Source organism: Brachyhypopomus gauderio, chromosome 10 (assembly GCF_052324685.1).
Source record: "Brachyhypopomus gauderio isolate BG-103 chromosome 10, BGAUD_0.2, whole genome shotgun sequence".
Taxonomy (NCBI): Eukaryota; Metazoa; Chordata; class Actinopteri; order Gymnotiformes; family Hypopomidae; genus Brachyhypopomus; species Brachyhypopomus gauderio.
In genome coordinates this window covers 329,687-344,845 of record NC_135220.1, presented here as the reverse complement: position 1 = coordinate 344,845, position 15,159 = coordinate 329,687, and the positions used below count along the sequence as shown (strand labels likewise).

The window sequence follows — 15,159 nt, the reverse complement described above, 5'->3', positions numbered from 1 at the left end:
AGCTTGGAGGCATCCTGGAGTGGAAGACACAGGGATTATGAAGAATAAGGAGCTGAGAGGAAGAGCAAGATAATGCTCGTACCTGTAGAATACTTGCAGGCACAATGTCACTCACAAGCCACAATACACGACACATGAGCGAGGAATGAGACACTCTCAGTGTAATGAGCATTGTTTCCCAAACCCACAGCCAGACCTCAGAACATTTTGTTTTAATGATTTTCCAGGTGCTACAAATGAGAAGACCTGATTCGTCTGCTCTCGGAGCGCGGCCCTCTCTCTCATACACACACTAACTCACACTGAAACCCACCTCTCAGCTGCCCTCCCCCAATGAGTGTCATCATTACACGCAGCTTTGAAGCGCACTGACAAGCACAGAATTGCTCACACTGGTGCTAAGCTTGGAAGAAGCCAGACATAGAAAGGAAGGATGTGCAATTTTACCACTTAGCTCTTTTTCTGTGCTGAATGGACTCGCAGCACCTGAATGCTGTAATGTTTGATTGACAGCGGCTGATCTGATGAGAACACAAACCTTGCCAGGAGGAAGATGGAAGGTGTTGCAACAGTAGGGAGCGTCATCTCTTTCCTCACCTGAGTTGCTCACACTCCACCTGCAATGAGATCTGAAGATTCTTTGTTTTCAACTTCATGACGGACGACCTGGAGATATTCTCTCTCTCTTTTGACACTTTGAACTCCATGTGCCTGAAAAATCCCGGATGTGCAAGTGCTTCACTGAAACCAGAGGCCGCAGGCATTTTTTTTAACCGACGCCTCCCACAATGAGCGACATCGCTGTGCCCTTGACAGGAGCATCAGGTGTGGATCATAACCGTAACAAGAGCCTCAGTGACAACTTCCACACCAGTGACGTGTGGAGCGTCAGTGGCAGCGGGCCGTGGCTGTTAGCCATCATGTTGTCCCTCATCATTCTGATGACAGCTTGCGGGAACATCCTGTTGATAGGTCTGGTGTTTGCCCACCGTTCACTGCGGTGCACCTCCAACTGCTTTCTAGTCTCCCTCTTCTTGTCAGACTTGATGGTGGCTCTGGTAGTCATGCCCCCTGCCATGCTGAACGTGTTGTGTGGAACCTGGGTGCTGTCTCCGGGCTTCTGTCCTGTCTGGCTCTGTTTCGACGTGATGTGCTGCAGCGCCTCCATCCTCAACTTGTGCGTGATCAGCCTGGACCGCTATCTCCTCATCATATCCCCCCTGCGCTACAAGCAGCGCATGACCCCGCCCCGTGCCTTGCTGCTTGTGGGCGGGGCCTGGAGCTTGGCCGCTCTAGCTTCTTTCCTGCCAATAGAGATGGACTGGCACAGCCTGGGCCGGCTGCACGACCACTCGGGGCGCGGCTCGGCCAACGCCACGAGCCCAGAGCAGAGCGCCCATTATCCACCTTCATACTTCCAGATCTCCGAGTCGGGCAGCTTGTCGCTGCAGTGTCGTCTGCGGGTGACCCTCCCTTTTGCCTTGGTGGCCACTCTCCTGACCTTCTTCCTGCCTTCCACAGCCATCTGTTTCACCTACTGCCGCATCCTGCTGGCCGCCAGGAGACAGGCTCGTCAGGTGGAGGCCCTCTCTCACCCTCAGTGCCCGCACCATTCGCCCGGAGAACCGTTCCATCCTCCTTCGCTCGCGCACGTAGCCCAGGACGGAGATGACTACAGCCACCAGGACCCCCCAGCGTTGCGCCACGCTCCGGTGAGAACACACAGGACCAGGCGGAGGAGGGGAGAATGAGGGTGGCAGGGATAGCAACAGTACAAACGAGGCAAACTGAGATAAACGAAAATGGGGAAAGCATTACTGAGGTGTATGCATATATATGTCCATGTGGGAGAAAGAGAGGGAGAGAGGATGCAGTGTGCACTCACTCGGTCATGCAGCAGATAGCCTTGCCTTTCTGCTTTGATCTACTGAAATTTCCAGGCTATAATAAGTGTAGCTGAATTTCTCAAAACGAATACACCTATGACCTTCATATAATAATAAAAAATGGATGGATGTAGGAGACAGATTATAAAAAAAATGTTAAATAAAAAAGGGCATGAGAGAACATTTCATAGTACTGAAGAAAAACACTGTGAGTGGGAGTATGCAGATGTGTGAGCATGGAAGCAAGTAAAACATGTACAGGACATACAAGACAAACACTGAGGGTAAAATTGAAGGCCCTGGAAACGTGGAAGGTGTCATTTACTATAAGGACATTTACTATATGCAGAGTTACCGCTGCATTCGGGGGCCCGAGAGCGGGATTACAAATGATTGCCGTCCATGGGAGCGTTCTGCAATCCCAACTTTGGCGAGGTCTCTCTGAACATGTGTGCCATGTCTCCCAGCTGTCAGTGAACAGTGAGCGCCGTCTGGCACACAGGCAAAGGAAGAGGGCGATGAAGGCGAGTCTGACACTGGGAGTTCTGCTGGGGTTGTTCTTCAGCGCCTGGCTGCCTTTCTTCATCACCAATATGGCACAAGTAAGCCTCCCCAACTTGTTATGCTTTGGGAATGCTGGGGGGTGGTTGTGGTGGGGTTACTAGAAAATGTCTCAACCTTTGATACAAATATTCGATGTTCTTGGATTTGCTTTGAACAGGTCCCAACATCCCTGTGTTCAAGATTCCTTGAAAGGCACGATGTGGTTGAAATAATGATAACTGTACACATTGGCTTCAGAATCAATGCAGGAGCTCATGACATTTCAAGGATGGACAAATAGAAAGTCCTCCATTTAATTTTGTAACGATACCCATCCCGCTTTCAGTAATTCAGTCATCTCACGGCCCATCTGTGTCCCTCTCTTCTCCCACGGAAAACAGCAGACACGGAGAGCTTCTGGGCGCGCGTTTCCCTCCTTCACACTCAATATGGTGTGTGAACAGCTCTCTCTCTCTCTCTCTCTCTCTCTCTCTCTCTCCATCTCTCTCTCTCTTCCTCTCCTCTCAAGCCTCTCCCTCCACCGCCTCCTCCGGTGAAGCTAGACGCCCATGACCTTTTCGTACTCTTCCAAACTGCTGTTTATTGACCTCCTGTTTGTTTCGTTTGCCCAGGCGGTGTGCGAGTGCATCCCACCCTCCCTCTTTGATGCCATCACTTGGCTTGGCTACTGCAACAGCACCATGAACCCCATTATCTACCCCCTGTTCATGCGAGACTTCAAGAGAGCTCTGGGACGCCTGTTGGCCTGCTGCTCTTCCTCCCACGCCCCCCGGCGCCAGTCCCCTCCGCTCTCCCTCTCCCTCCGCAACTCCGGAGAGCCCCAGTTGCCCACCGAGCCGCCCTCCCTGGCCTCCGAGCCCCCGCAGCCGCCCGCCACGGCTACCGATGCCGTGAACCTGCTGGACGCGGAGCACGGCGAGATTGACCTGCCTCTGCTCCTGCCCAACCAGGTTGAAACGCTAGACTGAGGTTGAAGGACCGAGAGGTGAAACAAAGCGTGTTTTTTTTTTTTTTTGCTGAGAAGAGCTTAGCATAGCTTACACATGAAATATGTTAAGACAGAAGGGGGAAAAATGGATGTTAAGATATTCCATTTAGGCTGTTTGTTCATGTCGCCCATGCCAAAAGCGTGTGGGGGTGGTGCTGAGATAACCAAACCAAGACTACATCACACCATGAATACACGTAATTACAGAGCCTGCAACACATCTCACACTTTTAGAATCATCATTACAACCATAACAACATAAGGAAGAGGAGAGTGAAAGGAATATCACCAATATCCACCACAATGTCAAGTTCCTGTCTGTCAAGCTGTAATGAGTTCTTTAATTAAGAGTCAACACTTTTTTTTTGTAGTTTCTTACCCCAGGAGGTGAGAAAATCTGACCACAATTTCCACAAGGCTCAATTTCCATATTCCATTTTTTTACAATCTAGAAATATTTTAATATTAACAATTTCTAACAGGTTTAAACATAGCAAGGTTCCAGTTCTAACCTCAATGCATCCTAATTCCAGTCCTGAAGAACCTGTTTTCACTGCTCGAATACACCTGCCACAACTCAGGAAAAGCCCCATAACTGTCGGATGAGATGAATCAAGATGTTTTAGAGCTTAGTAGTTCAGAACAAGTGCTGGAAATTACTGCCCTAATTTAAAATTGATGTTTGAATCTGCATATTTTGTGTAAGTCAGGTTGCAGATGGTTTGCGGTTGGCTGTCTGGTCCTGGGTGCTGTACTCAGTTGGGTGGTGTGTGTTCTGTAGTCCAGTGTGTTGTGTTCCAGTCCCAGGAGACGGTCTCCGTGTTCGTGCTGCCTTCATCTCTCTCCCTCCCTTGGCACAGAGAGTCAGTGCCTTCTCTGGAGGAGCTGCTGTCCTTTCGAACCGGGTCAGAGTCACTCAGAGAGTCCAATAAATCAGATATGTCTGGAATGTCCCAACCGTCCTCGTCCTCTGTCCCTGTGCTTCGTTCATGTCCTTCGGCGTTTGTAAAATTTTCTTGTGTGTTGATTTCCTCAGTTTTGTTTGAGTCTGTCAGGGAGTTTTCCTTTTGTTGTCCATGGTCTTTGGCTGACCGCTCCTCTGGAGAGTTCACCTTTCTCTGAGTTATAACTGTTGGAGGATGTTCAGGTATAGCTCCAGCACCCTCCTTGGTAGGAACACCAACTGCTACAAGGATAGTGTCCATCTGATGAACGTAGTCCAAGTGACCTTTGACCTGGGAAAGAGATGTATTTAGTGTTTTATCAATGTGGGGGTGGTAAAACAGTAGGCACTACTGAGCAAAGTTACATTCCTCATCACAGAATTTATTCAGTTTTGGTTTAAAGCATAAACCATTCATCTTAATCTTTTGGTGAGATGGATTCCTGCATAATGTCTGTGCTTGTACACATAATAACGTCATTAAAGTCTACAAAACTGCCTGCAGATAAATTTAATTTTTGCTGCTGCTCTGTCCCTGGTCAAGGTTCTTATGCTTCAACATGAACTCAGTGCCCAGTGCAAGTGCACTACTGATCACAGACTCCTTTCTTTACTCTTAAGATGGATTCCTGTTTTATGTGCAGTCCAACAGGAAGGGGTGGGTGACCTCTAGGCTGGGTGACCTCTAGGCTGGGTGACCTCTAGGCTGGGTGGCCTCTAGGCTGGGTGGCCTCTAGGCTGGGTGGCCTCTACACTGTTTGGCCTTGCTGAAGTGGTGCAAAATGAGGTTGAAAATGAAGAACCATGTTCAATGATTTTGTCTAACCCTAAATTAATTATATAACAAACATTTTACTTAAATTTAGTTTTTAGGATGGGTTCCCTTTTGAGTCTTTGTCGCCTTTGGCTTGCTCATTAGGGATTTGGACCCATAGTATTGTTAACCTTGTAAATCCTGTAAAGCGCTTTGTGACAACATATGTTGTGAAGAGCGCTATACAACTATATATTTGATTTGATTTTCTGTAAATTAATTTGACTAAGTTTATATGTAATTGGTGGTATCTTTGTGGCTGGCCTTTGATGAATCATAATTTTAAAGTATATAACAGCTATAACAGATCCAGATATATGGCTTTTGATCAATTGCACACTGGCAACCTTGTAATGCTATATCATTCAAAATTTATACTTAGTTGGGGGCATTTATTTCTCTCCAAAATAATTTTTCAAGTATGTGTATTAGGAATAACATGCTGCTCTCCTATGGGAATGTTCCATATGTTGCCACTCACCACAGATGACAAATCCACATTTATTATGCGCCGAGTCTTTGAGTTGATTGGCTGTAGCCCGGCCACAGACAGCTGAACGCTTGAGCTTCTATACAGGAATCCAAGAAGCCAATCTCCTCTGACAGAAAAATATACAAATTTTTTTGCCCCCAGAATGTTCATCATATGCTAAGTATACATACAACATGTCTCATCCTAACCTGCAATATCCATTGATGATCTTTCCAGCAACTACCCTGGAGATGCGCTCCCAAGATCTCTCGGATCCATCCACAGGCGCTCCCAGCAGAACCACGTCCTCTATGACACCCTCACTACCTGGCCAATAATGAGAAATGATACGTCTTTCAACGTGTGGGAAGAGATACGGCTCACGGTTTCAGCCCACACGCTGCAAATTAAACCGTCGTCACCCCCCCCCCCCCCCCATCCTTCACTGAAGACAAAGGACAGACTCAGAAGCAGCGCCGCTACATAATCCTGCAATGTCCGCCTCCCCGGCGCGCAACAAAAAAGTTACCTTGATCATTGGCGAGTTCCTCCAGGCAGAAGTAGATGACTCGTGCTCCAAGGCTGAAGCCGATCAGGCTGACAGGCCGCTTTCCCTTTTATTCAAGCGGAGGGAGAGAGAGAGAAAGAACAGAGGTGTTTAAGAACAAGGACCTCATCAGCACTTCTGCTCTGGAACGCAGTCACCAAAGGATGAAGACCTCTCGCCTTCAATCGGCTCGCGTGGGTGGAAAAGCTATTAAGACGAGATAGAAGAAACACTTTTTTTTTGCCCCTGTGAAACTTCCCCACCGACCTGCTGTCTACTGCGGAGGACCTGGGCCAGGTGTTTTCCCACCTCGGCCGACCGGCTCAGGCACACTCCCCACGGGTTATCGATCACGCTCGCTATCGCCAACAGGGACGCCGGCCAGGTCAGAGCCGTGACGATGCCTACGAGTGGGGCGAGAGCACAAACACTCAGCCGGAAAAACACTCTAAGGATGCGCACACTAAGAGCACAGGCTCCACCCCCAAATCCCCCCCTCCCCCTCCCCCTCCCCCTCGAAGACCCACCTGACAGCACAGTGTATTTCAGAGCCTCCTGCGCCACTATGCTGACCAGACCGTCCCACAGGGAGTCGAGGACAGAGCCCAGGTCTCGCAGGTAGCGCGTCTCCCATTTCAGACAGTACTGCTCCCCACACGCGCCCAGACTGCTCCATGGGGCCTGGAAGGAACCTGCATGAACCAGGAAGTGACAGGCAAACCCATACGTAAGGTGACCGCGATCACTTTCTTAGCATGAATGGTGCAAGTACAACAATGTTATTACAACATGTAACAGGCGTCCTGCTTCTATCTGCTAATACAAATGGATCTCTAAACAATGGAGGGACGTTCTGGTAATGTGTAGTGACTGGTTCTCTAAACGATCGAGGAGTATTCTGGTAATGTGTAGTGACTGGTTCTCTAAACGATCGAGGAGTATTCTGGTAATGTGTAGTGACTGGTTCTCTAAACGATCGAGGAGTATTCTGGTAATGTGTAGTGACTGGTTCTCTAAACGATCGAGGAGTATTCTGGTAATGTGTAGTGACTGGATCTCTAAACGATCGAGGAGTATTCTGGTAATGTGTAGTGACTGGATCTCTAAACGATCGAGGAGTATTCTGGTAATGTGTAGTGACTGGTTCTCTAAACGATCGAGGAGTATTCTGGTAATGTGTAGTGACTGGTTCTCTAAACGATCGAGGAGTATTCTGGTAATGTGTAGGTACTGGTTCTCTAAACGATCGAGGAGTATTCTGGTAATGTGTAGTGACTGGTTCTCTAAACGATCGAGGAGTATTCTGGTAATGTGTAGTGACTGGTTCTCTAAACGATCTAGGAGTATTCTGGTAATGTGTAGGTACTGGTTCTCTAAACGATCGAGGAGTATTCTGGTAATGTGTAGTGACTGGTTCTCTAAACGATCGAGGAGTATTCTGGTAATGTGTAGTGACTGGTTCTCTAAACGATCGAGGAGTATTCTGGTAATGTGTAGTGACTGGTTCTCTAAACGATCGAGGAGTATTCTGGTAATGTGTAGGTACTGGTTCTCTAAACGATCGAGGAGTATTCTGGTAATGTGTAGTGACTGGTTCTCTAAACGATCAAGGAGTATTCTGGTAATGTGTAGTGACTGGTTCTCTAAACGATCGAGGAGTATTCTGGTAATGTGTAGGTACTGGTTCTCTAAACGATCGAGGAGTATTCTGGTAATGTGTAGTGACTGGTTCTCTAAACGATCGAGGAGTATTCTGGTAATGTGTAGTGACTGGTTCTCTAAACGATCGAGGAGTATTCTGGTAATGTGTAGTGACTGGATCTCTAAACGATCGAGGAGTATTCTGGTAATGTGTAGTGACTGGTTCTCTAAACGATCGAGGAGTATTCTGGTAATGTGTAGTGACTGGATCTCTAAACGATCGAGGAGTATTCTGGTAATGTGTAGTGACTGGATCTCTAAACGATCGAGGAGTATTCTGGTAATGTGTAGTGACTGGTTCTCTAAACGATCGAGGAGTATTCTGGTAATGTGTAGTGACTGGTTCTCTAAACGATCGAGGAGTATTCTGGTAATGTGTAGGTACTGGTTCTCTAAACGATCGAGGAGTATTCTGGTAATGTGTAGTGACTGGTTGTCTAAATGATTGAGGAGTATTCTGGTAATGTGTAGTGACTGGTTCTCTAAACGATCGAGGAGTATTCTGGTAATGTGTAGTGACTGGTTCTCTAAACGATCGAGGAGTATTCTGGTAATGTGTAGTGACTGGTTCTTAAGGTTTATTGAACACTAACTGTATTTGCCACTGCTGAGCCATCCTGTCACAGCCACAGTCAGATGGAGGTGCTTCCCAGCGCTCATGGGAAGGAACTCAAACTCCTCGATCGCACCCACTCGTTTGTTCATCTTATAGCCTGAAAAAGACAGAGAAAAACAGACGGGGATGGCAAGGCAAGAAATGGCAAAATCAGAGAGATGAATCCAACAACAAAAAAGACACAAAAACACAAGAGCACATGCCGCCAAGCATGGGCTCAGTTCCCTGTGTCAAAAAATCGACTTAATAGAAGAAAAAACGTCTGTACATAACACAAAATAAAACTGGAATTCGTATGAAGTGAACGTTCTAATCATTTTCCTGAAAATCTTTTTTCCCGGAACTACTACGGCATGAAAGGTAGGCACTCTGCTGGTGACTCTGGTCACGATCAACTCACCAGTTAAACCAGCTCCTGCAGCACCAAAAAGAGAAGCCATGATGGCAATGCCAGTGGCTGATCCCAGAACAGCGGCCCCTCCTGCACCCAGCACTGCTCCCGCCCCTGCGGCCACCAGGGGAGCGGCCAGACCCCCCGTCACACCTAGCACACAAAGATCTGAGGTCTGCTTTCATGTTCACCATCACAGAACCAAAGGCCAATGAAAGATCACCAGAACCACGCAGCTATATGCATCTAATGTGCACACACAATAGTGTATACAGTATGTGTTGACTCTCTCTCTGAGAGAGAGCAGGACTGTATTCATTATAGACAAATATAAATGACAGACAAACCGATTACTGTGCCCCCACCGACCGTGGCGAGACCTATCAACAAATAACGGCGTAGTTTGCGCCCCCTCTCCTTTTTCCTCCTTCTTGACGACTCTTCTCTGTGGGAAAACGAGAGTGTGTAATGGAAGGAGGATGTGGGCCCCAAATGTGTCATCTCACCATCATGTAACAGGACCCAGTTTTGATGACAAAGCCAAACAGCTGACCAGCAAAACTTTAACATTTGCCAAACGCATGCATGACTTTGTACTTACTGCTGCAATGGATCCTAATGGAAAGCAATGTGACACAGGAGTAGGAAACACAGACTGTAAGTGTCGTTACTCAGCAGGACAGCTCATGGGTTAGAAATGCACACTGCTCATACGAATCCATGACGATACTGCAATATTTTTTGTGCCTATTAATGGCATTTGGCCATTAATAGGCTGCATTTGGCTTGCGTTTTTAGAACTTTTAAGAAGCCTTAATGACACATCAACAATACAAATAATAATAATAAACACAATATACAAGAAAACTCTTACAGTACTGAAAAAATTAACAGGCCTGTTTCCCATACCCAGATTATGCTTAAGCCAAGTCTAAAAAGAATTTTACAGGTGTTTCGTCCATTAGCATTGCAGTTTAGTCCATGATGAGGCCTAATCTGTGTCTGGGAAACTGGCCTAGCATACAGTAAATGAATGACGTCTGTATGCCATTTGCAGGGCTCTCAAGTTTTGGAGTCATGTCAGAGTGTGAGAGTTGTTGACGGGGGGGGGGGGGGAACGTTAATTGTTGAGTGGATGGGGGGGGGGGATGGGGGGGTTGGTGGCAAACGTGAGATGTTGAGGGGGGGTGGTGGTTTGTATATATCGCGATCGGTCGCCAGTGGAGGGCGACATAGATATGGATCGGAGGTAAATAAACTAGATTTTTTTTTCTCGCCACGTGAAATCGGAAGTGTGGCGTGTGAGCGTGTGAAGACGGTCAAATGCGTGTGTCACACGCTCAATGCGTGAGACTTAAGAGCCCTGGCCATTTGTAATGTATGGGATACAATTACGCGAGTCCCCCTGTGCAGCGGGGATTAGACTCTTACTCGCTCTCCTCTACCCCCTCGCTCAACTGCTCTCCCAACGTCTCCTCGAACTCGTCCAGCTGCCGAGGGCTCACACGCAGCAGGCAGCTGATGTGTCGAATGAGGACACGGGCCCTGGCATCATACTGGCCTGGAGAAAGAGAGCAACTGGGGGTCCACCAGTGTACTACAAACCTGGACCTACAGCAACAGGTTTTAAATGATGTACAGGGTACAGGAGGAAGTGGGGGGAAAAGAAAACCCTCACCATCTTTGACTGAGAATGATAGAAGGTCCTGAGAAAGAAGGAGAAAAAGACCATTCATAGTGCAGGAGAATGAAGAAAAAAAAACACACCCACGTCCACGACACATTAAAGGATAACCAGATATATTCCTTTCCAACATACCTGTACAACAGGTAGCACTCCATTGCTCAGCAAAGGCTCTGCTTGTAGGATGGTCAGGAAGGTGTCACTGCCCTCACACCCGAGACCTGCTAGAAAGGCCTGCATGACTGGCATGACAGAGTCATCAAGACCCAGCCACTGCACCACACCTGCCAGGTACTGCTCCCGAAACGTCCTGCACGAAGGTAAAGACGCACGTTGTGAAAAGGTATTTGGTAAAACTGAAATAATAATCCCAGTAAGTAATAAAATCAACAGTAATGCACGTTTCAGTCCATCTGTACAGCACTACCTTTGTTCGGGTCCTGGAAACAGCTGGCCAAGAGACACACCGCACAAGGCGGCGTGTGCGAAGCGACCTGGCTCCGTCAGCTGTGTGCAGGTAGGCGCTTCTGCAACTTACGTACAAGTTAAAGTAGGATAGTGTGTGTCATGTGCAAACAAAGGACCAATACACCAGAACGTGAACGTTAGATCATTTTAGCTTAGTGAATAGTAGCAAAAAATCGCTAATAAGTCTAATCACAGCAATGTGGCAATGCGTCTGCAGACTGTGAGGTACATTTTCAGATCAACATTACAAGCATAAGCGACAAATGTTTGAGAAAACATAACAGTTTAACCTAGCTTAAGCTAAAATGTGTCCATATTACCTGGAGGTATACCCGAAGTAACTCGCTGTGGTGGGTTCATGCTTTCACAAACGCGGTGTTACGCACTCTTTAAATCCATGAAAACACGAACGACTGGTGAAGTTTCAGTTTAAAGTTCAGTTTTTCCAAAGGTTGCAGGTCCTCCCAGCCGTGGTGTCCTACTGTAACCTACAGGTTCATTTAACCTTCTGTAAGTTACAGTGAGATACGTTTTTGCAAAACTATACGCAAATAAAAGCTTGCAATATACGTAGTTAAAATATGTAGCTAGCTACACACCCGATCAAACTTTACTTTGGCGAATAACGTCTGACGTGGTAGTATTAGACTGGCAAAATGTCTGAAATAACGTGCGCGAACCAGGAACCGCCGACAGGGGGCGCCACTGTATAATGGAGAGAAACTTGACAACTAACCACCTCGCAGAATTCGGGAACAGGGAATGTGACATAGATGCTGAGAGCATAATTCACAGTATGCACATTAACAGTTATTTTTTAGGGATCTTAATCATCTACGCAAGAAAATGTAGAAGCTGAAGTCTAGATGGTTGAAGAGGTAGCAGTCAAATAAATGGTTGACAGCCTGTAAATTGAAGTGTTACTTCCGAGTGTTACTCGTTGCCATAGCCTATACCAGATTATGAAATTAGGATAGTAATTGGTCTGAGTCTCATATTTCAAGATAAATATTTGCTAAAAATCATTAGTTTAGAAGGCCAGTTTCTTATCAGTCATAATGAATTGTCAAGGACACTTGGTCCAGAGTATCTAGATGTGAGTATTGCTGGTAGACTCAGATTTGTTTCTGTAGGAAATTACTTTTTGAGCTTTGAAAATGGCTTTATAATAAAGTAGTCAGTAAAGATTGTGCAGTTTATTCAAGAAGATGATGACTTATCACACTGGAGCCCAATGTGTCCATGTAAGTATATGTCTTCATGCAGGAGGATCTCTCCCTCTCTCTCTCTCTCTCTCTCTCTCTCTCTCTCTCTCTCTCTCTCTCTCTCTTTCTCCCTGCCTGATGTCTGGTAAAACCTAGGTCTACATTTGCAGGATGTCAGGATAAAAGCCAACTGTACTTGTCATTGCAGTCTCAATAGCTTATCAGAATGATTTCCTGAACCTTCAGTAAAAAATCTCGGTCATGTGCGGTTGACCGTCCCTAACATTTACAGAGAACATCCTGTTTATGGTGGTTACTCTAGGACTTGGTCAGGACATATTGTAAATGTATCGTCACATGTCTCATCACTCCCTATAAAAATGCTTAGAACGGATGATTATCCCTCCATGGGGGAGGCTTAAAAACCGGATTTGCAGTTCAGAAATAACCTGTGTTAAAGGATGAGGATACACTAACGATGGGAGAGGCCTGTTGAGCAGTGTCTGTTGCCAGTCAATAATCTATCTATCTATCTATCTATCTATCTATCTATCTATCTATCTATCTATCTGTCTATCTGTCTATCTGTCTGTCTATCTGTCTGTCTGTCTATACAGTTTATAGGTTAACAATGATCATTATATGAATATATGAAACTGGAAACTCAGGGGTACTTTATATGAATAAAAGAAAGTCATCGTTGACTTTTTTTTCCATTGCATTTTCCTCCACCTGAGTATTTATTACATGCAATCATTAATGCCAACCTGAGAACATTAAGGCTGCTAAAAATGGGATATAACCTCCTGGTGTGAACAGCCTCTCTCTGGTGCTCTGTCTTCTTCCTGTGTTTGATCTCTAGGGCATGTTCCATAATTGTGTGTTTAGCTTAAGAAAAAAAAACACAATCCTTACAATCCTGAGATTTTATAGCTAGGTCTGCTCAGGCAGAGTGGGTGAGACACTGCCCTGGGGTTGGAACCACAGGCAGCCAATGCCTCTTTTCTCACTGTTTCCTCTTTTCATCCAGCCTTACCAAATGAAACTCAGCATACTAACACCGAGATAGAAGATAGGGAAAGTGAGAAAGACTGAAGAGGAGGTAAGAGCAAGTGGCTGCTGACACAGGACCTGGTTAGGCGCAAGACGGTAGACAGTGGGCGATGCTCTGTTGAGTTGTGCGCTCAGAAACATACACGCTAATAACCACCTTAGTTACCATTGTTCTGACGTTTTAGTCAGACATTAGTCAGATGTCTGTTTTTTTTTTTCAAACATCCACACCAAATCAGTCAAACTGAGATGTTTTTGTAAGTACATCCGCACCCGAATCTGTTGAAACAGGCCCTCACTACAAGGGTGCATTCTCAGAAAATTTGGCATCCTATCAAAGGCAATATAAAACAAACACACCCTACCTACATCCTCCCATTCTGTTAGAGTAAACACACAGGTCGATAACACTCTGGTACTAATTTAGTCATTAGATTAACCCTGACAATAACAAGGTTTGCTTCTTCACAGATACCTACGTACTATGGGCACTTAAGGAGCAGAGCAACACGCTTGCATATATACAGCATGTGTTTGCGCGGGTTACCATGGGTTTCAGGCAGATGTACACTTGAGGGAATGGTGGGGGGGTTGGGGGTGTGGCTTGGAGAATAGGAGATGAGAATGCAGCTGTATTCGGTTCCAGCCAAGGCAGGCAGAGGGAAAGAAGAGCTCAATCAGCACAGGAGAACACAGGGATGAATGAGAGGCATACGATAAACAGTATATATATTATATACTATATATATATATAAAGACTGATGCAGAGCAGGGGAGAATAGAAAGAACAGATAGGAAAGAGGTTGTGAGGAGTGCTGGCGATGTTAAGGCAGATGTAAACACCCCTGGACAGAGCCGTGAGAGGGCGAGACATAGCACCTCATTACACTGGCTTTGATAGGGCACAGGGGCATTTTTCTGGGTGTTGTGTAATTATCTGTTACACCCTGGCATCACTGACTCAACTCAGTGACTTTTAAAATAGATTACTCACAAGCTAAACATACTTTTTTGACATTAACAAGAACCTCCCTTATGACGGTGTAGAGTCGTAATAATAAGTGTAACGTTGAGTATAGAGGTGGGCCCAGATCAGTGTTTCCATACAATATCAGGCAGATCTTGAGGAGTAAAGCCTTTGATAAAGCACCATCCATGCACCTAAGAGGGCTAATGGGAATGGCCTAAAGAATAGGGTCATTCATTCATACTGTTGCAAAGGAGGACATTGTTATTGTGGCTTTTCAGAAGAACAGCTCGTTGAACCTTTCACAAAGCTGCACTTCAGTTACCAGAGACACGACAGAATTTCTCTGTGGAAAATTTATAATGTGGGTGTTGGTTCCTTGGGTCTGGGAAAGTATGAACTCCAAACCATGAACAATAAAGTATCGCAACAGCTGTTCCATTCTGTAACCAAGGTGACACAAGGTCAGGGTAATTATTAAGAAAAAAACAGGTTGCAAGTTCTCCAATAAAATCACTGGGATGGATATATATATATATAAAGTGGAGTATTTAATACTAACTCATGCATTTAAAAAAAGAACTTTAAATACAGACAGTAAAACAGGTCTAGCTCTTCCAGAGTTGTGGGTAGGAAATGCAATGATTGATTGGATCCTAATGGCCCTTATTGTTTTGCCTTATGAATGATAAGTATAAGGATGTCCTGCTCATATACTGTTGACATTTTCACAACAGAAGAAAAACGTGCCACTTTAACTTACTGTGTAATGAGTGAGTGTGGCGTATTACAGATGCTACGAAATTTCCACGTCAAATTTATGTTAAATGATAAATCCAAACCCATAAGCAGGCTGTAGA

The 15,159-nt window shown here is 45.7% G+C and overlaps 2 protein-coding genes across 2 annotated transcripts; one reads left to right on the top strand and one right to left on the bottom strand.

The window, feature by feature from the left end:
• The first annotated feature begins 347 nt into the window (after nt 1–347).
• Nucleotides 348–4,014, top strand: htr6 (5-hydroxytryptamine (serotonin) receptor 6). The gene is made up of 3 exons (XM_077018419.1): nt 348–1,712; nt 2,354–2,488; nt 3,062–4,014. Exons 1-3 carry the CDS (start codon nt 789–791, stop codon nt 3,416–3,418), a joined length of 1,416 nt encoding a protein of 471 aa, XP_076874534.1. The 5' UTR covers nt 348–788; the 3' UTR covers nt 3,419–4,014.
• tmco4 (transmembrane and coiled-coil domains 4) lies at nt 3,760–11,792 on the bottom strand. Its single transcript, XM_077018414.1, has 15 exons — nt 11,674–11,792; nt 11,395–11,562; nt 11,034–11,139; nt 10,742–10,916; nt 10,601–10,628; nt 10,354–10,483; nt 9,270–9,367; nt 8,932–9,075; nt 8,509–8,628; nt 6,742–6,906; nt 6,482–6,618; nt 6,197–6,281; nt 5,877–5,994; nt 5,677–5,794; nt 3,760–4,673 (listed from the first exon to the last, which is right to left on the bottom strand). The coding sequence occupies exons 2-15, from the start codon at nt 11,432–11,434 to the stop codon at nt 4,194–4,196; spliced, it is 1,944 nt and encodes a 647-aa protein (XP_076874529.1). The 5' UTR covers nt 11,435–11,562; nt 11,674–11,792; the 3' UTR covers nt 3,760–4,193.
• Between the last annotated feature and the right edge of the window lie 3,367 nt (nt 11,793–15,159).